Raw genomic sequence first — 23,983 nt, forward strand, 5'->3', positions numbered from 1 at the left:
ACCTCATACAGGTCCTCTCAAAATAAAATAGAAAATATCCCATTTTAAGGTGGAGTTTGGGGGAGAAAAATAGAATTAAACCAATTTGAGTCTCTGCCACTCTATACTTGAGATAGTAGTTACAGCAGTTATTGAGAATAACTGATAAGTCTGGTCTCTAAAGTCAGAGGCTAGGTTAGCAACTTAGCCTCTCTATGGATGAATCTGCTATTTTTATAAGATTGTAAGGAAAAGGTAAGAAAAAGCATTTGAAAAGTACAATTATAAAAATGCAAATGTTTTATAATCCATGTATTTTATAGAAAACATTTGTAGATAAAATTTTAGAGACCAGAAAGAATAAAGGATAGTACTAAAACACTTTAAAAAATCTATGTGAAATTTGCTTTTTACAGACTAATTTTGTAAAAACTTGTTGCAGAAAATTTAAGAATAGTATAAATAAAACTAATAGCATGTGACACATTCTGTAATTCTATTGAGAATGACAAATGTATTTACCTTTCCAGAGGGCCACCAAATTTCTTGTAACTCTTGATAAACCTAACAGAAAATAACTGGTTTAAATGTGGGCTTCACTATTTGTTACAAAATAGATATACAGAAATAATACTTGTTAGTGTAAATATTATCAATAATTCAAGGCACTATTACTAACAAAAATGAATAAGCTATGCTAGAATCAAAATGTTAAAAGGTTAGATATCAATAAAGATAAGACATATTTTAACACCCAGGATGATATTTAGAAACCAATATAAATAAAACAATAGAAGCTAAATTTTATTTTAGAAATTACTTTATTATTTTCACAGGACAAAAAAGGTTCAAGGCTATCAGAGGAAGTGTCTCCAGAATTCTCAATCATATTACACCACCTCACATTTCAAGTGTTGATAAAAATTTACTGAATATAGTTTTAAATCAGATATATGGCATTATACCAACAATGGAAAAATAAGTATTACTTAGGAACAAAGCTACCCAAGTGGTTGATGGATGAGGGAAAATATCCAGGAAAAGTAGAAGTTGCATTGTCTCTTCAACTAAAGACAGAAAGTCCAGCAAATCAGGTGGCCATAAAAGTACCCTAAATAAAATCTAACATATATTTAGTTTTCTGGTAGAAAAAAATGAGGAAGAACTTTATCAGACAGGTCTATGATTTAAAAGAAATGAGTTACAATAGTTTGAAAGAAACAACAAACTCTGAAAATACAACAATGAACAACCTTTCACAAATTTCATACACAAAAATATTACACAGTAAACAAAATAAGCTGTTATCCCATCCTCCATAAATAAAGCTGTGTATATATATATATATAAATAAATCTGTAAGGCCAATCTTACCTCAGTTTCTATTTGGACATATCAAACACTTTTAACATGGTTATTTTCAAAAACCAATCACCCCACTGTAAAAAAACTAGAAAAATATGGAACTAAATTACTCCCACATAAAGAGTAATGTTGGGAGTCATATACAGTGAGAATTTTTAATAAATATATATTGAAGTATACATTCATCATTCAAAAGGACCACTATTCTGAACCACATTAATAAAACCAAAATAATTTAGCAGTCCAAATAGAGTAACAATAAATAACAGCATAGATGCCAAACTCATCTTTTACTCATACCAACCAAAATCAGAACCACCCAATCCCCACACAATTATATTTGCCTCTTCTAAAACTTTATATTTTGTGGAGTTTCTGTTTTAATTTTACCCCCTACTAAAACCAAGCTGAAGTAAAAATGGTCTTATGTCATCTTACCGCCGAATTTCTGCATCACTAAATCCTTTAATATTTTCCCGAGGGATAGTTCGTGGTCTTCCACGTTTCTTTGGCCTTTTTCTTTCTGATATTGAATCACTATCAGATCCAGAGTATCTCCTACTTCTACTGCGCCTCCCTTCACTTCCATTGAAACTAATCTGGAATTTGAAAACAAAATTTTGCCCATGTTTAGGTAAAACAGGCTTCTGTTTTAAGAGCAATGAAAGTATTATGATTGACAAAATTAACATGTACATATAAAAAAATATTCTATAAACGGAATTAAAAAGCAAAAAAACTCCAAAAAATACAGCAGATTAATGTCAAAGAGTTATATTAATAGTCTTAATGCTTAAAACATTCCCGTAAACCAGCAGGAATATATCCATAGTCCTTTTGTAAAAATATGTGAAAGGTTATTAACAGTGATTAATTAAATAACAAACAGAATTATACAACTTCCTAGTATATTTTTAAAAACATGAATTAAAGTAACAATGCAGTGTAATTAAAGTTACTCCATCAATTTGACCAATACTAACTAACTAATACTAGCCAATACTGGTACTGGTAATGAAAAACAGAGTCAAACACCTCTGATGGCTATTTACACAACAGAGGGCAATTTGATATTGCATCAAACGTCTTAAAAATGATCATTCTGCTAACCCATCAATATCATTCCTATTTTTCGTGATAGCAGAAATGAAAAGGAACACTAGCCAATAAAGCCATTTTTATCATAAAAGTAAAAAAATCTAATCTACAAAACATTAACTTCCATTACACACATCAAATCGCAAGGCAATCTAATAGGATAAAAGTAAGGAAATACAGATTATAAGAGGTGGAAGTCGAACACTGGCTTACTTGTGAAGAGGATGAATGGTAGACGTCAAGTACCATACAAGAAGATAAAAGTCAGCTAACATTTGCTAAAGACTGAGCTGCCATGAGGAGAGAGGGTTCCTAGGGACAAAAGACACAGGGAGAACCTGCACCCACCCACTCGCAGGCACTTCACAAACCTCCACCAACTCACACCAGGGGCTCATGAGAAAGACTGGAAATGGGGCTGGAGATTAGAGAAAACTTTCCCTCATGGTGAAGGCCTGGAGAAAGAGAGTCACCTTTGAGGGGACAGTCAGGAAGCCTGGCCAGATCTTTCTCACCTACAGAACTAAGGACACAGAAGACCTAATACGCTTGTAGGAAAAGAAAAACCAAACCTGGCAGGGCAGAGTCTGGGGTGTGTTCATTTGCCTCAGACTCAAAATTTAAGGAGATAACAAAAAATTCAACAATCAAGACATAATCTTGAAATACAACAGTATTCTAAAAAATCAGAAGCTAATGCAAAGTTTTTCCTCTTGCCACAGGACCCAATATAGCTTGGCATGGCACTGCTACCATTATTTAAAAATCTAACACTCTGTTCATTTGAGCCATAAAACAAACACCAACAAATTGCTAAAAATTCGTATCACACAGGGTATGTTCTCTGACCATAAGAGAATTAAAATAGAAATCAACAATGAAGACCCCTGGAAAAATCCCCCAAACATCTGAAAACTAAACAACACACTTCTTAAAAAACCTATGGGTTACAGAGGAAGTCACAAAAGATATTAGAAAGTACTTTGAAATAAATGAAAATGAGATCACAACAAATTCAAAATTTAGGAAATTCAGAAAAGACAGTGGTTAATGGAAATTTGCAGCATCAAATGCTAATGTTGGGACTTTCGGTGGTCCAGAGTTTATGTCTACCAATGCAGGGGGCACAGGTTCGATTCCTGGTTCAGGAAGATTCCACATGCAATGGGCCAAGTGGCACAACTCCTGAAGCCCAAGCACCCTAGAGCCTGTGGTCCACAAAAAGAGAAGCCACCACAATGAGAAGCCCGTGCACTGCAACAAAGGGGGAAAAAAAGCCTGAGCAGCAACAAAGACCCAGCACAGCCATAAATAAATACATAAACTCACGAGGTACAGAAAAAGCAGGACCTTAAAAAAAAAAACTATTAGAAAAGGAAAGTCTTAATGATCTAAGCTTTTATCTTTAGACACTTATAAGGAGAACAAAAGAAGGAAGAAAAAAAAAAACACACAGAAATCAATGAAACTTAAAATATAAAAATAAAAAATAAAACCAAAAGGTGGTTCTTTGAAAAGATGAATAAAATTAACCTCTAGCTAGAACGATCAAGAAAAAAAATGCCAATCAGTTCAGTTCATTTGCTCAGTTGTGACCAACTCTTTGTGATCCCATGACAGCGGCATGCCAGGCCTCCCTGTCCATCACCAACTCCTGGAGTTTACTCAATCTCATGTCCATTGAGTCAGTGATGCCATCCAACCATCTCATCCTCTGTCATCCCCTTCTCCTCCTGCCTTCAATCTCCCAGCATCAGGGTCTTTTCAAATGAGTCGTTTCTTCGCATCAGGTGGCCAAAGTATTGGAGTTTCAGCTTCAACATCAGTCCTTCCAATGAACACTCAGAAGTGATCTCCTTTAGGATGGACTGGTTGGATCTCCTTGCAGTCCAAGGGACTCTCAAGAGTCTTCTCCAACACCATAGTTCAAAAGCATCAATTCTTCAGCACTCAGATTTATTCACAGCCCAACTCTCATATCCATACATGATTACTGGAAAAACCATAGCCTTGACTAGACAGACCTTTGTTAGCAAAGTAATGTCTCTGCTTTTTAATATGCTGTCTAGGTTGGTCATAACTTTTCTTCCAAAGAGTAAGTGTCTTTTAATTTGGTTAACAGAATGAAAAAAAGGGAAATCACTAAATATCCTATAAACACTAAAAGGATAGTATGGGGGTATTATTATGAATAACTTTATGCCCCATAAACTCAACAACTTGGATAAAATGAACAAAGTTCTTGAAACAACCAACCACACTCATTCGAAAAGTATATTGATAGTTGTATATTTATAAAATTTAGGTTATAGTTAAGAAGGAACACTTTCCAACTAATTGTATGAGACAAGCATTATTAAATCCGAGGAAGTCATTACAAGAAAAGAAGTACCAGTATTTCTCATAAAAGAGGTAGTCCAAGAGTAAATAAATACTCTTTATAGTACAGAAACAGCTTTTAAATTAAAAAGTCACCTGTTTTGCACAGTTTCTCATTCTGGGGAGCATATAAATTTCTTCAAGTTCCTTTTGTCTTTCCTCTTCTTCTAATCGTCGTCTTTGATCTTCAGGAATGATTTCTTCCCAGTTCTTTGAATTTCTTTCAGGCTCCAACTCAATATCATCCTCATCCATATTTGAAAAGTTGGCCACCTGATAAATTCCAGAATTTTAGCAGAATAAAATTAAAGAACTATTCATCCTTACGTTTTTTTCTTTCTTAGCAGGAAGGAATAAGATAACAAATAGCCCTAGGATAATGAATATGACTATAGGTTAAACCAAATATGATTGCTAAGCTGAGTTTATTTCTTTATGAGGTCAAAGTAGATCAAACCAAACAACTTCTAAGAATTATCTTCCAGGAATGATTCTCTTTTGCCCTGCTGATCAACAAAATTACTACTAGAATAGAACTAGAGGAAGTTAACAAAGTAACAACAAATTTATACAGTATCACACTCAATCACCTTCTGTAGTAATTACCACACCAGTCCATTAAACACAAAGTGTCGTAAAACAACCCAATATTCTTGTTTTTATGATCATAAAAAAAATACCTGAAGAGTTTGATGACAAGACACAAGGAGCTCAGAGACCACAGATAAATTTATTTAGGTTCCCTAAGTGCTAGTTTCTTCATTTCTAAAACAGGAAAGCTAGTAACAGCATACTAACTTTTGTGAGGATTAAATAACAATACATTTAAAGAAGTGTGCAGAGTTTGGTATACAGAAAGCACTCTTTAAGGTTAACTGCCAATATTGGGACATTAAAGCTTACAGGTAATTGGAAAGACAAGAAAACTATGCTCTGTGTGTGTGGCACATTGCAGGTACTCAGTAAGTATTTGTTGAATGAAGGAATGACATTAATTGATCCTTAAAAACGTCAGCTTGTGGAAAATGGCTAGGATGCAGAGAAATCTGCTTTTTTACGCTAAACAACTGGCACACACTTTACTCTGGGGCTGGGTGACTTATGTTGCTTTAGGACTCCCTGAAATCTTTTTAGCCCGCATCTAACCTGGGGTGGGGTTCACTGGTGACTCAGTTGGTAAAGAAGCTGCCTGCAATGCAAGAGACCCACGTTCAATCCTGGAGTTGGGAGGATCCCCTGAAGAAGGGAATGGAATGAATACCCACTCTAGTCTTCTTGCCGGTATAGCCCATGAGGTTGCAACAGTCAGATATGAGTTAGCAACTAACCCACCTAACCCAGGGGTATCTATCACAGTATTACTGCTTACTCTGTCTGATTTACTTGTGTTTTCTTAGTTGGGATAATGCTTAAATTAATCTAATGTCAAAAACTGCTGCAATAAAAATCAGCTAAAAGTCTTCAGTTATGAAAATGGTTTCAAATCATGTCACTCACTGCTAGTCTGTCAGAAGAAGAAAGAAAAATTTTTATACATCATTGCAAATTTTAAGACAAAGACGTTTTTAACATTTTTTAAGATTACCCTGCTAATCCTGCCTAAAAAAAGATGAATAAAACACTAAATGACAAAAGAAAAATCCCACCTTCTCCATTTATATAATTATGAAGAAAAATTCAAAAAGAAAATCTACCTTGAACTGAGAAAGTAATTCATCTCCTACAGTTAAAGGTCCGGCTTCATTTTCATGAGTTTCAGCCCTCTTCAAGATTTCATCTATATCCATTTCCTAGAAAAAGAAATCTTTACTTTAAATAGGCTTTATTATGTTTTAAGATATATACATTTTACATTTATAGTTTTAAAAATGACATATTTTGAGACAAGCTTTTTTTTTCTTTACCTGGGGCTCTTGTTCTTCTCCTTCAGGCTCCTTAAAAAGTTCCTCAGCACCAAACTTTAAAATGGCTGATAATTCTTCTTTATTGAAAGGAGTAGAACTAAAATTAGAAAAAACAAAAATTACTTAATACTAACAGTCACAAATTTAACATTTACATAGCACTTTCATGAATTATTGGCATAGTCCCCTTTATAACAGTTAATATGACATAGTTAGAAAAGTGAAAGATTACTAGTATATTTATTTTAAAACTAAAGAACTTGAAGCCTAGGGCTTTCCCCCAAGATTACAAAATTAGAATGGTGAAACCATGCACTCACTGAATGTATGCCACTGACCAGGAATTACCTCAGTGCTTTGAAACACAGAAGCACAACACTAAACACAGTACTTCAGCGATCTGCTTACACTATGTAACATTTTGGAAAAATGAGCATAGTATGATTATGTAACAACTTTTTTTTATTTTAGAGAAAAGTAACTACCTTGAAGGGGCAGAACCTGTGTGTAGTACTGTCTTCCCAGTTGTGTCCATTCTTTGAATCACAAGATGATCTAAAACCATCTTCTTTTTGGCCCTTTCAAGAATATCCTCTTCAACTGATCCCTTTGTAACCAGACGATAAATATTCACCTGTAAAGATACACACAATGGAATTTAAAGCACAGTAATGATTCATTCTGCTAATGATGAATGCCCAAATACTGGTTAGAGTCGGGAATTCATCCAACGTGAAATTTTCACTGGTGAAAAGCAAAAAAGCTTCCTCAATTGAAAGATTATTTGAGACTATGTCCTTCCTTATAGTTTGGTCAGTTTGCTTTTTCTTTTTTTAAAGGAATGACAGTAATTTTTAAAATTATATTTCAGTGTGGAAAGGGGGTGGTGGTAAACTTATGACAAACTTATACCAGTTCCCTTAATTTTGATTGTTTCATCGTTCTATACAGTCTAAAATTCCACGAATTACTGTTTAAGTTAACGATGAAGCTCTGCCATTAACAACAACAAAAAGCTTTGCAAAAGACAAAACTCAATGAGTAGTGATTTTTGTCCCGTTTCTCAAAGTCAGTGGTTCTATATCACACAATACTCCCCTTCAGGGACCACTGTTAGTTTTCACAATGATTGGGCTCACCAGCATTTAGAGCACTGGGACCTGGAATATCAGGCATTCTTCATTAAACTGGACATTTTGGCACAATGACAAATTACCCTGTGCCCTTTAAGCCTTCCAAATGATTTTTTAAAACTGTTTTAAATTTTCTTGAGTCTAAATAGTTCCAAATACAGAAAGGAGTACGTCAAGGCTATATATTGTCACCTTGCTTATTTAACTTATATGCAGAGTACATCATGAGAAACGCTGGGCTGGAAGAACCACAAGCTGGAATCAAGATTGCCGGGAGAAGTATCAATAATCTCAGATATGCAGATGACACCACCCTATGGCAGAGTGAAGAGGAACTAAAGAGCTCCTTGATGAAAGTGAAAGAGGAGAGTGAAAAAGTTGGCTTAAAGCTCAACATTCAGAAAACGAAGATCATGGCATCTGGCCCCATCACTTCATGGGAAATAGATGGGGAAACAGTGGAAACAGTGGCAGACTTTATTTTTTTGGGGCTCCAAAATCACTGCAGAAAGTGATTGCAGCCATGAAATTTAAAGATGCTTACTCCTTGGAAGGAAAGTTATGACCAACCTAGATAGCATATTCAAAAGCAGAGACATTTCTTTGCCAACAAAGGTCCGTCTAGTCAAGGCTATGGTTTTTCCAGTGGTCACGTATGGATGTGAGAGTTGCACCGTGAAGAAAGCTGAGTGCCAAAGAATTGATGCTTTTGAACTGAGGTGTTGGAGAAGAGTCTTGAGAGTCCCTTGGACTGCAAGGAGATCCAACCAGTCCATTCTAAAGGAGATCGGCCCTGGGTGTTCTTTGGAAGGAATGATGCTAAAGCTGAAAGTACTGAAACTCCAGTACTTTGGCCACCTCATGCGAAGAGTTGACTCATTGGAAAAGACTCTGATGCTGGGAGGGATTGGGGGCAGGAGGAGAAGGAGACAACAGAGGCTGAGATGGCTGGATGGCATCACCGACTCTATGGACGCAAGTATGAGTGAACTCTGGGAGTTGGTGATGGACAGGGAGGCCTGGCGTGCTGCAATTCATGGGGTCGCAGAGTCGGACACGACTGAGCGACTGAACTGACTGACTACTAAAATAGCAAGTACATGAACCATAGGAATCTTACACGTCATCAATAATGAAATAATCAAGAATCTACCTCATTAGTAATGAAAATATACTTCATACATATACTTACTTTAAAAAAAGAATTTTAACACGATGAAAAGAAAGTTGACTGCATTATTTTGTGATTGTATTCAGGTATTCATCCCAGAGATCTACCACACAGCTTTCTATAGTATTTTGTCTTACTGGTTCTGATTCTTTTCCTAATATTTCCTCTTTCTTCTACCCTGTATTAGAGGATGTGGTGGCCGAAGTCTTTAAGTAGCATAAGTGGAATGTTTTGTCTAGCCATGTGTTTGTTGAGGATTTCAACATAGGAGCTGTCTATCAGTGCAATTAATCACTTTTCCCCATTTCATTCATGACACAGAAATATGCTGTCTCTTCACAAATACATTAGGCCCAGCTCACCTGAAAGAATATCCTATCTACTCATTTTCTCGTTTTTCAACAGTCTGTAATTTGTCTTGGCTTACTGTTATCCCTGTTTCAAGTTTCCATCTCTTTCATGAGAATTATTCGGGTAAAACATTTTTTTCATTTTATACTATGGATTTATTTCTCAGTTGAAAATATGAATATTTACAAAGTAAATAAAATGTACTAAGCCTTTTTGTGCTACTTGTTCATCACCTCCTGCTTTGAAGAAGTTTCAGGCACTATCCCAGATGAAGGTAAATGTAATTAAAATACAAGGACCAAGATATCAAAAAGATGACAGACGGTTTTTCTCAAGGGCTATTACAACTGTTCCAGAGAGTTATACAAAAATTATGAGAATGGCTATTTTGCAAGGAGAAGCCTATGGGTACACGGCTAACAAAGAAGAACAATGTATGAAGCAAAATCCCTTTCAATAGTTAAGTATATGAAGATATTTTAAAATATATATATTTATATAGTGAATGAAACACATTATATTTATTCTACAGCTGTGAACAGAATTATGATCAAAAAAAGAGTACATGATCCTATTCAGGCATAGTTTTCTCAGTTCTGTCAATTTCCAGATGATTCTGATAAATTCAAGCTCCTCTGCACTCTATCTGTTCAATAACAATATGCATGTTTCAACAAGAAGGATAAACCGAAATAAATTCTAAACACTGATGATAAAAAAGACTCTGAAACAGTAAAATAAGGAGGATAAAAAATACCTGTTTCTTTTGCCCAATTCGATGAGCTCTAGCCTGTGCCTGAAGATCATTTTGTGGATTCCAATCAGAATCAAATATAACAACAGTGTCAGCTGAGGCTAAGTTAATTCCTAAACCTCCAGCTCTTGTGGAAAGCAAAAAGCAGAAATCCTAAAAGGAAATATAAAAGGCACAATTTTAAATTCTTAACTGTGACTGTGAATAATCAATGTGAGAATTTTATAACTGAATTCCTGAATTTAAAAGTATTTTACCATGCTCCCCTGTTGACTCAGTAGTAAAAAAAAAAATCCACTTGCCAATGCAGGAGACATGGGTCTGGAGAGGGAAGATCTCTCATGCTGTGGGACCACTAATGCTGTGCGCCGCAAGCACTTGAGCCGGTGCTCGAGAGCCTGTGAGCCACAACTCCTGAGCCCTTGTGCTGCAGCTACTGAACCCTCCACACCTAGAGCCCCAGTTCCGCAACAAGAGAAACCACTGCAAGAAGCCCGTGAGCTGCAACGAGTGAGCAGCCCGTGCTTCCTGCAACTGAAGAAAGCCCATGTGGAGCAACGAAGGCCCAACACTGCCCTGAATTAACACAATTCTTTAAAAGGTGTTTTACCAACAAAAGTGAAACACAGTTTTAAAATTGCTAATAAAATGTATCTAGCAAAACCAATAAACAAGACTCCCAAATACAAATATATATGGGACTAATAAACAACAATTCATAAAGAATTCTAAATCAAAACAGGCTAGTTTATTTAGAAGCAAATTAACTGTCCTATATTGAAATAGTATTTATACAAAAGGGTAAAATTCCTCATATTTAACAGACAATATGGATTTTAAAACCTCACTTGTAAATCAAAACTGGCCATCACCAATAACACTTTTCTTAAAAAACTATAACTAAAATAATGACTGAAACGATTTATTTACAATTTTAAAAGCATTCATACCTCTGATCCTTCAGCATTAAAATGATCTAGAGCTTGTTTCCTCAGCTCCCCTTTGATTGATCCATCTAATCTCTAGAATAAAACATTAAAATACTACATTGTAACAGAATCAAAACTTTAAAAAGCAATTAAAACCAAGTATGAAAAAGCAGCACTACTTTTGATAAGACCAGAAAGTACTTACAGGTAGGAAAGCAACGCCTAAGCATTCTGTCTCCAAAGTCTGTGTTCTTAACCACTGGAACTACTTTTGCTGATAGTAAATAATAGCACTGACCGTCATTTTACCTGAGACCCACTATAAGAATATGTTTTACATGTGAATGAGTACACAGTATACACGCAAAGCAAGTTTCATGACACAGTGTACTGTGAAATACCCTCATTATTTTATTATCTATTTCATTAAAAAAAAAAATGTTAGTACAACATTTGAACAACCCATTAAACTGATCCTCAGATCCATTAATGGGTTAGAGCCCATAGTTTTAAAAAAAAAAAGGCACTGATTGAGTCCAGTGTGGTTATGGACCCACACATCAGTGAGAACTTAGAAATGCAAATTATTGAGACCCATTTCAGATTTACTGAGTCAGAAACTGTAAGAGGAACTCAGCAAAAGCCCTCTGTTTTAAAATATGAGAATCACTGATTCAGGGCCCCATGGGCTCTAGTTGAACAGCCCACATTTGAGCATCTTTACTGTTCACCAGTGCCTTGAGCAAGTGATTTGCCTTTTTTCCTTGTCAGTTTCCTCCTCAGTAAATGAACACAGGAAGTACTACTTCCTTCATACAGTGAGAGAACAGAGTAAAACACTTTGCACAGTGTCTGACACAGTCTATGTTAAGTGTTTACTAAATATTAGCTAAACAAGAAAAGTCCAAAATCAAAAGCTTTTTTAAAGTACCAAGTTTGTTTTTCATGAAAAATTGCAACTAGTAAAACCTTTCATTCTTTTTACTTTTCCCCCTAAATGACTAGATGTATCTCAATCATGTTGATATCACCCAACATCTGTTCTTCATAGCACTTACCAGTCATAACATTACATTTATTTGTCATTACCTGCTTAATGTGTCTCCCATACGAGACTGTAAGCTCCAATAGAGCAGGGATTATGCGTGATGAGGTTCATCATTGTAATTCTACTTCTACTTTACTGTCTGCACTAAATACACATCATTTATTAGCTGAATATGCTAGTTGCTATGTTTCAGGTATTATTCATAAAATTGCTCTAAGGATTAAATAAATTAGATGTAAAGTACTAAGACTGACTCTATTAAACATTCATCACATTTGCTGTTGTTTAGTCAGAGTCATGTGCAACTCTTTGCGACCCCATGGACTGTAGCCTGCCAGGTTCCTCTGTCCATGGGATTTCTCTGGCAAAGAATACTGAAGTGACTTGCCACTTCCTTCTCTAGGGGATCTTCCCAACCCAGGGACTGAATCAGCATCTCCTGCACTGACAGGAGGATTCTTTACCACTGAGCCAACAGGGAAGCCCAAACATTCATATTAGCTGTAATTATATTGAATGAATTTCAAAATAAATATTGAATAGATGGAATATAAGCCCTTTTTGCTCTTTGGTATATTCTCAAAAGTCATGTATTTTTATTCAGCAAACTATGCACTAGAATAACTATGAGCATACAATCTTCAGAATCTGCAACAGTTCAGGTAACACCAGAAGTGCTGCTCTCTCCTATCCTTCCTCAGACTAAAGCCTAATACATAAGGCTGCCCCTTTAATTTGAACATAGAAGAGCTACACAAAAAAAAACTGTTTTGCTGGTAAATGTAAAGTCAAGAAGAAAAAGAAAAGGAATAATGACAAAAATTTTTAAACAGATCTATTTTCTTAAAAAGAGTAAGGTTATATAAAATCTACTCTTCATTTACAAAAGAATTTCAAACATGCCCAGGGATTAGACAAAATTTAAATCAACAAAAAAGACAAAATGAAATGCTTACTTGAAAGGGAAACTGACGATACTTCAAATATTCTGCAAGTATATCTAACATCCGCACCATTTGAGAAAAAATAAGAACTCTATTGCCTCGCTCTCTTAGGCGAATTAACAGTTTGTCAAGAAGAATTAGTTTTCCGCTACTACGGATTAAGTGCTATAAGGAAACAATAAATTATAATTGTTATAACATGTTAAAAGAGCTGTATTTAATGAAACAAATGTCTCTCACAACACTTCAGTTTCTTCATTTTAAATTAAGATTTTTAATTTTCATAATGTTGAAATAGTTTATTTACGTTTTCAAAATTTTTTAGAACCTTGACCAATTTGTTCTATGACTTAAGCTAAATTTTCCTTGCCATTTAGCACCTAAGTTTTGCTGCATTTTCTGGAGACCCAAAAAAAAAAAAAAAAAAAAAAAAAAAAGCACCATTTCACTCTATTTGTTAGATATCACACCATTTCTCCAAAAATCTTAGCTAAAAACAACTAAGCGACAATACACTGAAAGAAGAAACAACTAAGTAATCAAAGGTTTTGAAAAAGTGAGAAGTGCCTTCTAATTTATGTCACTGACAGCAGTTCAAAGCAATACTACAGCTGGATGACAACTGTGCCTTCTTCACACTCTTCATTTGTCTTCCAGAAGTGATAGGAAGAGGAAGATCTAAGGTCCAGATGCCCTTAAGACTACCATTTGCCATGTCACAAATTCACACAACCACTATTAGTGAAATTTTTTTCACAACAAAAAATACACTAAGGGGTTTTTGCTGGATAAAGTGTGACAGACCATGGTTAGATCAGCTTTTCAAAAAATTTATCAAAATGACTAAATGGATAAATTATAACTTTTAAAATATTTTTATGAACACGAAAAAATAAGCAGCACCATTATTTAAATACATCTTTAACCAAAAGGAACATCTAACCAATATATTAGAGCATTGTGGTATTTTCACTTAAAGCTGAAATAAACATTTTTAAAATTTTGCTTTACCACGAAGTAATACAATTTTAAAATTCTTACTTGTAAGGCCTCCTGTTTATTATAGAATTCATTATTATCTGGTGGTTTAATGAGGTAGCAATGGTTACAACATTTCTTTAGCTCCATCATAATATTCAAAAAGCCTGAGGTACTGCCCTTGGAACCTTTGCTGAGGGCTTTGTAATTCCTAGTTAATATCCACCTGTTTAAAAAAAAAGATTATGAAAATGATGTAGCAGAATTACCAGGATGAATTCTAAAATCACTAAAAAAATTAAGTACCAAAGTAAAACTGCACCATTATGAAGTTCAACTCCAAAGACAAAGGACTAAACTTTGTTCACAAAACTAAATGAACCTCATTCATAAGACCATGACAACACACTGTTATTTAAACCATTAACTATACACAGTAAAGGCTTAACATAACATAGTGAATTAATAGTGCATAGTGCATTAATCCTTTACCCCAAAATTTATTTTTAAAATGGTCAACTTTATAATCTATCTTAACTTTCCAACAAATTTTGCTATGCTGGGCCATTAATGCAGATACCTCACACCTCATGAGGATACGATTTAGCCAAACTGCCTTGTCTAAAATAGTTACACAATACACATGCAACTTAAGAGATAAATTGTAAGTGGCTATTTTATTACTGCAAATTATGCGTAACATTTCCTCTCACCATGACTTACCTTGTCTAACATCTTTTATTTTCTTCCTTTTTACAAGGTTAGTTTTGGAAGGAACTTGAAACAATTTTATCTGATTTGTCTCAAAACGACAGAACAGGGGAAGTGAGGGTGGTTGGCTATGAGCTGAAGACCAAGCTTGAGTGATGGAATTTATATTATTCTATTTTGTATATGGTCTGAAGTTTTCCATAACAAAAATGTAAAATTTATGTAGTAAATGTATTTTTAAAGTGAATGGCACTTATACACTTATCATAAAATATGTTTCTGAGAGTGCAAATGCATGAAGCAGAGCTTTATGCAACTAAATGTCTGAACAGAAACTAGGATGGATACTTCTTTTTGATTCTTTGAAGTGTTACTATACAGATCCAACATACATAAATAATACAAAATATGATTTATTAACATTTTTCAAAAAGCAGAGGGGCCTAAAATTTTGTTCTAAGTTTGTTTCTCTGGCTTCTACTTTCACCTGTCAATAACATAATTATCAGAATTATGTAATAATTCCTTGGTATCATGGCAATTCTAAAACTTAAAAAGAAACCTTCTATAATGTAACATAGTACAAAATAAACACAATTAATGATGTGCTATAAGGTGAATTAGTCTTATATCACCCGTGATCTTAGACATGCCATTAAATCTCTCTCTGCCTCACTATGCCATACAATAAACCTATTCTAAAATTCAAGAATTATTACTGCTCTCTAAGACTCAATCAGGGCTAGGGAGCACCTCAGAACATGTTCTCTGTTTACAGCTTACTTGTAATATTGTTTCTGTAAAGCACTCATTTCCATTCTTAAAATCTGTTCAACCTTGGCAGGAAGAGATTTTTCCACATCTTTCTTAACCCTCCGCAATAGAAACGGCTCAAGCTCCTTGTGGAGGCTTGCATAACCATATTCTCTGCCTTTGCCATGTTCTTCTTCAAAATCTTCCCAGGAAGAAAACCTGAAAAATTTAAGCAAATGGAAGAATCAGTGAAAGAAGTCAAACTGCATTTGATATTTTACAGGATAGTCAGACATAAACAAAACATAGATTTGGGGGGGGGGAGGAATTAGTTAAAATTAATTACTTCTAATAGCTATCCTTCCAAGAAATCTATTGTATATCTACAGATGTAAAATATAAGCTATTTTATGAAAAATTGTTTACTTTCCTTGAGTTAAATAAAGACGAAATATTTTCAAGTATGGGAGTAATTATCACTAAAATATTTCTCAAAGAAAGTTATACATCTATTGAAAGAAAATATGTATATGACCTTGGACAACTTATCTTAGTCTGCTTTTCCTAAAATTATTAGAAAATGGAATTTTCTAACAATACCTTGTTATTGTTATTACTACTGTTTAAGAATGATACTATTTCCATTTTTAAGCAATGGATATTCTGAACAACAGGCAAAACCAACTGTTATAATTTATTATCCATGGCTCAAGCTTATTTATTTACAAAAATTGAAAAATAAAAATATTATTTTGAATTCTATTCCATCCCATTTCTTTTCTTCTTAATAATCTCTGATCCAATGTTTGGGACAATAAAACCTCCTTCTGACCTTATTATCTACACTAATTATTTTCCTGCTAAACTTAGCAAATGAAACTAACATTAAAATTGTATCTTAATTTATCTTACTTTTCTGGCATAATGAAATGCAGCAAAGACCAGAGCTCTTTCAGGGAGTTTTGCAGAGGAGTTCCAGTGATAAGGAGACGGTGATTGGACTTAAAATCTATTAAAGTTTTATACAGAAGAGAGTCATCATTCTTTAATCGATGTGCTTCGTCCACACCTATAAATGCCCAATTCAGACCTCCAAGGAATGCCTTAAAATGAATAGAAGAATGTAGTTAATATTTTGAGAGAAAAATGGAATTCAAATCATTAAAATGAGGCAAATTTAAATCTATGTCCAATATTTCAAATACAAATTATGTACTATTCTAAAATTTATTGGAATCTTCAAATCAAGTAACTCAGAATGAAAAACAAAGTTCCTTCCATGACTAACTCAGCCATTAGAAAAACAGAAATTATCAAGTTTTTACTAGCTTACATACTGAAAATAAAACCTATAGTGTCATTTAAAAATTTCACAATGTTTACAGCATAAGTCCAGTAGAAACCTCATTAATGTTAATTTGGAGAAAATAAATTCAGAATAGTATCTAACTCCAAGTATAGTTACAATTAACTGCTATGATTTTTATGAATTATTTATTTACAATATATACACAAACTTTATAAAGTCTTAGTTTGACTTATGGAGACGGACCTGATTCTGCTACTTAAAAGTTACATGACTTGAGGCAAGTTCATCAACCTCTTTGAGATTTGACTTTTTTTCACAATAGGGACAGAAGTGTATTATAAAGTAATTATGAAGAATTAAAGAAGATAATAGCTATAAAGCGTTTACCCAATGGTAGTGTGATACTTCCTCCTCTTTAAAGACCTTACAAATCAACAGACACTATACCAAGCTGGTTTCATATCCTTTGGTTTGTATTTATAACACTTAAAAATGTAAAAATCAACCTTACTTCAAGGATCATAAAAAAATAAACAAACAGAGAAGCTGGACTTGACCCAGAGACTTTGCATCTGCTGACCACTGATTTATGTTTATCTTTTCATCCTATCCACAATGTAAAGGAAAAACTGATATACACCAAACAGAAAAACAGATTAATACATACCTTATCCTTCAACAAGATTTCATAAGTTGTTAACAGTATATTAAATTTTAACCGTTTGGTCTGGGGATGCATCCATTCATGAGTTCTTATCTATCAAAAAATTTCAAAGACAATTTTAAAACAAATATTTTTTTAGAAGTATACTTTTACTTGAGTATCTGAACTAAAATCCATTCAAAATACAAAAAACCTGTCTATATGTTTCTGTAATAAAAACTTTAACAATTCTTTATACAGTACAAGCTACACTGATCTTACTTATAAGTAAAATATAAATACTCCAGCATATCAAAATCTTCTATAAAAAAAGCCACATTTTTAATATATGTTTTTCACTGAAGGAACTTCTCATTTGACCAAACAAAAGTGATTTCCTTTTTGTAGATGAAGTAAGTCTGGGGTTTGCTTCACAATAATAATTGGGAGGAAAGTATCATGTAGAGGGACAGATGAAACAAAACGGGCAAGAGTTAAAACTGTGCAGTTGGACATAGGACATGGAGATTTTATTACATTCTTCTGTAGGCTTTCATATATATTTGAAACTTATAATAAGGCAGGAAAAATATATATATAACAACACTAAAACAAAAATTAACTTTTATTAAGCCAATCAAACGTGATGAATCTTACTGTGTAACAAGTTTCATGCTGGAAACTAGACTTGTCCTCAAAGATGAGTTTGTCTAAATTTCTAAATTTGTGGCGAAACAACTTACCATGTTTCTGCTGTTGATGTCACCTAAATAAACCACAGCGTTCATTTGAGAAGCCCATGTCTGAATCTCCCTTTGCCAGGAAGTGAGAGTGGAGAGTGGTACTACTAACAGAAAAGGTCCATATAATTGGTGTTCATGAAACAAATAGTTCAGAAATGAGATCGTCTGTATTGTTTTTCCAAGGCCCATTTCATCAGCAAGTATGCAACTATTACCTCTGCAAAATGAAAAACAAAAATCATGTATGCAATAAAGATTCAAATTTACAAGTAACCTTTATACATAATCCATGTAAAAATTTATATGAAGTTAAACCAGATTAATCTGATAGGTATTATTTACAATATGCATTTTTATTAACTATAATAGTGTAAGAGAGAGTTTATGATTTTAGAACATAAAAGCAGCTTAAAAATTAACAGAATTATTTACAGTCAGTTATGGAGATAAGGACACAATCCATCTACAAGTGGTAGAGTCTGGATAAAACTACAGCTACGTTAAAGTTTAAAAAACAAAAAAACTGCACCCTAGTCACCTACACTGCCAAAAACAGAGTAGGCGACACAGGAAAGAGGAAGAGAAAAACAGAAGCCAAACTGGCTATTAGAAATAACTGGAAGAGAGACAGTCCAGGACACTGTGAAACAATGTATACATATTCTTATTCCAATTAAAACATTTTTAAATATTGCAACAATCAAAAGGTTCTTTTTCTTCTTAATATAAGAAGTACTGTTTATATCGGGCTTCCCTGGTGGCTCAATGCTAAAGAACCCACTTGCCAAGACAGCAGAGACAGGTTTGATCCCTGGGCAGAGAAGATCCCCATGGAGAATCAAATGGCAACCCACTCCAGTATTCTTGCCTGGGATATCTCATGGACAGAGGAGCCTGGCAGGCTATCTAGTCCATGGGGTCACAAAGAATTAGACATGACTGAGCAACTAAACAACTGTTTATATAATAGGAAATTCAAAGACCTATGTATAAATACCAGAGGGTCTTATCCTTTATGCTGGTGGAAGTCTTTTCCAAACCCCATATTTGTAAAAATTTATCCTCTTAAATAAACAATTCAAAATATACATACTTGCACCAAGAGTGAGCAAGCCAATTTAAACCATTCAGTTGATAATCTCTTAATTCTAATCCTTCATGTCCTCCAATATAGGATGGCTGTTTCTTTAGGGCTACAAATCTTGGCCTTTGTTTTAATACCTTTTGTAGAAACAAATATTAACATGAATTATTAAACATAAGAAATCATATTAAAAGATTAAGATCTCAGCTTTTACCATAAATTTTAAAATTTCATCTCAAATCATCACACTCAGAAATTCCATGACAAAATATATATGAGGACTGAAAGAAGTCTGTTTTCTATAACAATGTACAGTGACATATTCTGGTCTCTTTTCGGAACAAAAAATGACAGAGGTAAGTGAGTTTTTGCTGAAATACTTGGATCTCACATGTTTCTCAAGTAAAAGCTATGTTAAATTCATTCATTTTACCACAGTTCCAGCCCTGACCTAGAAATAAAACATAAAACTGTTTAACTTTCCATTTGATTTCTCATTTCTAAATTACCCTTATGAATTTAATTAAATCTTATAATAAGAAAATAAATTCTAGTAGTACATAGACCCCAAACTATCACTAGTAGTAAATTTTAAGTATTAGGTAAGGCAGTCCTTGATACTTTCTTATGGGGACGTCCCTCTTTTCCTTTCCTATCATCAATGATAATATTCACTACCTTTTAAATCAAGCATATACATCTAGTTTCCAAGAAATTTTCCATTTTTGACCTTCCTAACCCAGTCCCCACAACTGCCACCACCAATTTATTATCTTTCGGACACAAGTTTCAGTCACCAAGGCTAGAAGACAGTGCCATATCTAAAATGGCACAGCAATTACAGGAGTATCATTTCCTGTAGGACCTACTACCATCCAAACAGTTCTTTCCTGTAGCCTGTATGAAATCAGGATCCAACTCTCTGTGTGGGGCTTGTAATACTTATGATGCATAAATACAGTTTCAATAATTTAAAATGGCAAACAATACTCACTTTGCAGTCTTTAAAAGGAGTGGTTTTTGATTGATTCCTGCTGAAATACTCATCTATGCATGCTTGAAACTTTTTGGAAATAAGAGCGCCATCTTCCCAGCTGCATTCTGAGTATGGAAGACCCTGCCATTTGCAATAATAATCAGGATAGCCAGCAGCTGACTTCTGATTGGAGTGAGCTGTAAGATAAATCAGATATATTTTACAGTGAATTTTATCTAAGGAATAATTCTTGGTAAAAACTATACAAATAAAAATAAGCCATCTGGTTTACACTATTATTATTATAAAAGCAAGCTACTGTATTTGATATGTAAGCAAAACTTTAAGTTTTCAGATGACTTCAAGCATGGAAAGATAAATGTTTAATTAGAATCATTTATTACTAACCAATTATTCGCTCCACTATTTGATACTGCTTATGGAGATCATCTGTAAGTTCTTGCTGACAATTATAATATTCCACATCTTCTGGAGAAGCATTTTTCAACCTGAAAGATTATTAACCCAAGAACAAAGTTAAAAATCTCCCCTAAATCCCATCTGTGCACGAAATCTCCCATCTTGTCACTCAAATGTGAATCAATTTGAATAATGAAGAGACTGAAACAAATTTAAGCATCACTAATTTTTAACTCCAACATAAAACATACCATCTTTTTGTTTCCTGATCTTTTTTCTTATAATTATCTAATTTTTTCATTCCTCTAACATTTTGCTGCTTAAGGGTTTCCTCTGTCTCCCAAGTATTATGGATATGTGACCATCCTTTCCATTTAATTAAATACTGGATCTCTCCTGGTTCCTTGTTTTTTTCAAATCCTGCATTCGGGTCACCATCTGCTTCAACTGCATAGATGGTTGTAGTAGCACCAGTAGCTGAAAAAAAATAGTACAATACTTCCATGTGATTCAGTTATTGAAGTATTTCAACTCAAAATTTCAAGAATATAAACAGAAAAATATATGCTCTTTTAAATAAGTAACAAACAGGGTATGAGTTTATAGGAAACTACATTATACATTCATAAAAGAAACTGAATTCTAGAACAGAAAGATTAACTAAAAATCACCTTTAAAAACTACATATTTGAAATCACTATGTAGAAGAGATAGCTGCACTCCCATGTTCACTGTTATATCACTTGTAACAGGTAATAAGCGTCCACCAACAGATGACTGGATTAAAAAAAACACTGTACGTACATATACAATGAAATACTATTTGGCCATAAAAAGGAGGAAATCTGCTATCTATAACAACATGGATGGACCTCAGTAGCATCATGTTAAGTAAAATAAGTCAAGAGAAAGATAAACTGTATGTTCACACATATATGGAAAAGGGAAGGAGGGAGGAGGGAATTCATTGACTGAGAGATCAGATTCAAACTTATCAGAGGTAGGACAAGTATGATGAAGTGGTCAAAACAGATTCTTTACCACTGAGCCACTAGGGAAACCCTAAGCAAGGTATGTGTGCGTGTGTCCATGTGTTAGTCGCTCAGTCGTGTCTGACTGTGCAACCCCATGAACTGTAGCCTGCCAGGGACCTATGCCCATGGGATTCTCCAGGCAAGGATACTGGAATGGGTTGTCATTCCCTTCTCCAGAAGCAAGGTCTATTTTATAGCAAATAAGTATAAACGTAAAAATTCCATCCTCAGCTTTCAAAGTTGAAAAGTCTTCAGGAAAAAATTCACTCTAGTAAATATTAGTGAAAAACAAAACCAAAAATGAAGGTTTCTTTTCTTTTTCTTTAAATACCTCCTTTTCTTCCAATCCGACAATCCATAAACCGTTCTATTGTTTCAAATTCCTCTTCCTCAGGTTGAGGAACATCCTCTCCACAGACTTCCAGGAGGTCATCAGAATCTGTTTTCATTTCCTCATCTTCCTTATAGCTAACATTGACAGTTGCTTGGCGACGAGAGCTTCTTTTATCATTATCATATTCTTCTTCATCATCCTCCTCCTCCTCAGATGAATCAATCTGTCTCTTTTTTTGTCCAATAATCTTTTTTCCATTTTTTGACTTAGATCTAGGGAAAAGTGAAGGAAAGAGGTATTTTACAGAAATATTGGCATAAAACAAGATTTGAGAAACTCTAAGAAAAAGAATGAATACCTTCTGTAACCAGTAATTTTCAGAATCAAACCAAGAACATACTATACTTACCTATTTTGAGGTTTTCTACTTTTAACTTTATTTTTTGGCTCATAATCTGATTCTGTTTCATCACAACTGCTTTTATCTCTTTCTTCTTCAGATTCTGAATCCGAACCAGACTGAGAGGGCGATCCCGATCCAGACATCTGCCAATCTTCACTGTATATAAAATATATAATATGTTTACTTATACATATATAGCAAATTTTGTCTGACAAAATATAAAAATAATCAAGCTAAATTACATTCCAGCTAATATAAAAAATATCATTTTCACTCATTATAAAAATATTCAAATATCTGTAGAATAAGAAAATGCTGGAAAATATTCTTCATAGATTTCTCTAACTACAGAGTTTTTGTTAATCATTTAATCATACCTCAAAATGCAAGTAAGTGGAGTTTAGGTGAAAACACAGTATGCTAATTTAGAGTCACAGTGCTTAATTTTGAAAATTCTGTCCAATTATACTTGCCATTTCAAAATAGATTCTATACTAATTCCTTTCATTCTAATTTTGTGGAGATTGTGATTTTTAAAAACATATCCTTTAAAAAAATTTTTAAATATTATACATTAAGAAACTTAAACTAAGGTATCAAAAAATTGAAGAAAAAATAAAAACATTCCATCTTAACCAACATTCAGTAACTACCTTACCCTTATTACTATTTTTAGTCTATTTAATTTCAAATAACAAGAAAAAAATGTTGGATTCGCTGTTAATATTCTACCATAGTATTAACTTTAAATGAAAGATATACATTAAGTTCTTACATATACACTACATTCTATATTAAAGGCACTGTTTCTACTCCAGTGCTCTGCACAGCTTATACCAATTACAACTATGTCATGTTAAGGGTTGCATAAGCAAGCCACATGATAAAATCTGGTTTATGATATAAAAAAAAAAAAAACCATAATGGAAGAAGCTAATTTTTTATCTTGAGATTGTTTTTCAGAATTTGCACATTAGACATAGCAATAGGCAGCATATATGAAAAAAAAATCTCCATTTTATATTTTTATAGTAAGTACTATAATCATTTTTATATCCAACAAAATCTATCCATCATCTTAAATTTCTCATATTTTAAAAATATTCTTTGCTTGCACTCATACTAAGTTTAGAAATTACTAATTCAGTGGAAAAGTTGAACAGCTGATAAGACACAGTAGCTGAAAACACACTCAGTAAAACAAAAGACAGATCTAAAGAAATCAGCCAGACTATAGCACAGCAACAAAAGGATAAAACACATGATAAAGTAAGACTCATGGAGGACCAGAAGGATGATCCAACAGATATATAATAGGTATGATCCAAGACAGATAAAATATACATCTGTTAACTGTAGTAACACAAATTGATAGAATGAAAAAGAGAAAATGCCAAGAGATGCAATGACTGAATTTTTAGAAACTAGTAAAACTCATGAATCTTCACATTAAAGATGCATAAAGTAAAGTGCATTAAGTGGGATACTGCTACTGCTGCTAAGTCACTTCAGTCGTGTCTGACTCTGTGTGACCCCATAG

At 33.8% G+C, this 23,983-nt stretch overlaps 1 protein-coding gene across 6 annotated transcripts in view; it reads right to left on the reverse strand.

The window, feature by feature from the left end:
• Nucleotides 1-23,983, reverse strand: part of CHD1 (chromodomain helicase DNA binding protein 1) — a 72,802-nt gene that overhangs the window by 19,783 nt on the left and 29,036 nt on the right. For 5 of the 6 annotated variants that reach the window (XM_055565470.1, XM_055565454.1, XM_055565437.1 and 2 more), the window contains 20 exons: nt 22,450-22,599; nt 22,038-22,312; nt 20,924-21,149; nt 20,661-20,761; nt 20,271-20,449; nt 19,286-19,413; nt 18,193-18,409; nt 17,474-17,563; nt 16,410-16,600; nt 15,528-15,716; nt 14,097-14,259; nt 13,068-13,220; nt 11,085-11,156; nt 10,138-10,287; nt 7,211-7,359; nt 6,726-6,822; nt 6,516-6,611; nt 4,918-5,094; nt 1,783-1,943; nt 502-543 (listed from right to left, as the gene is read on the reverse strand). In XM_055565470.1, the coding sequence (XP_055421445.1) occupies nt 502-543; nt 1,783-1,943; nt 4,918-5,094; nt 6,516-6,611; nt 6,726-6,822; nt 7,211-7,359; nt 10,138-10,287; nt 11,085-11,156; nt 13,068-13,220; nt 14,097-14,259; nt 15,528-15,716; nt 16,410-16,600; nt 17,474-17,563; nt 18,193-18,409; nt 19,286-19,413; nt 20,271-20,449; nt 20,661-20,761; nt 20,924-21,149; nt 22,038-22,312; nt 22,450-22,599 (3,006 nt within the window). The remainder of the gene's footprint in view (nt 1-501; nt 544-1,782; nt 1,944-4,917; nt 5,095-6,515; nt 6,612-6,725; nt 6,823-7,210; nt 7,360-10,137; nt 10,288-11,084; nt 11,157-13,067; nt 13,221-14,096; nt 14,260-15,527; nt 15,717-16,409; nt 16,601-17,473; nt 17,564-18,192; nt 18,410-19,285; nt 19,414-20,270; nt 20,450-20,660; nt 20,762-20,923; nt 21,150-22,037; nt 22,313-22,449; nt 22,600-23,983) is intronic. The other variant, XM_055565461.1, reaches the window with a different exon arrangement.

Source organism: Bubalus kerabau, chromosome 1, assembly GCF_029407905.1.
Source record: "Bubalus kerabau isolate K-KA32 ecotype Philippines breed swamp buffalo chromosome 1, PCC_UOA_SB_1v2, whole genome shotgun sequence".
Lineage (NCBI taxonomy): Eukaryota > Metazoa > Chordata > Mammalia > Artiodactyla > Bovidae > Bubalus > Bubalus kerabau.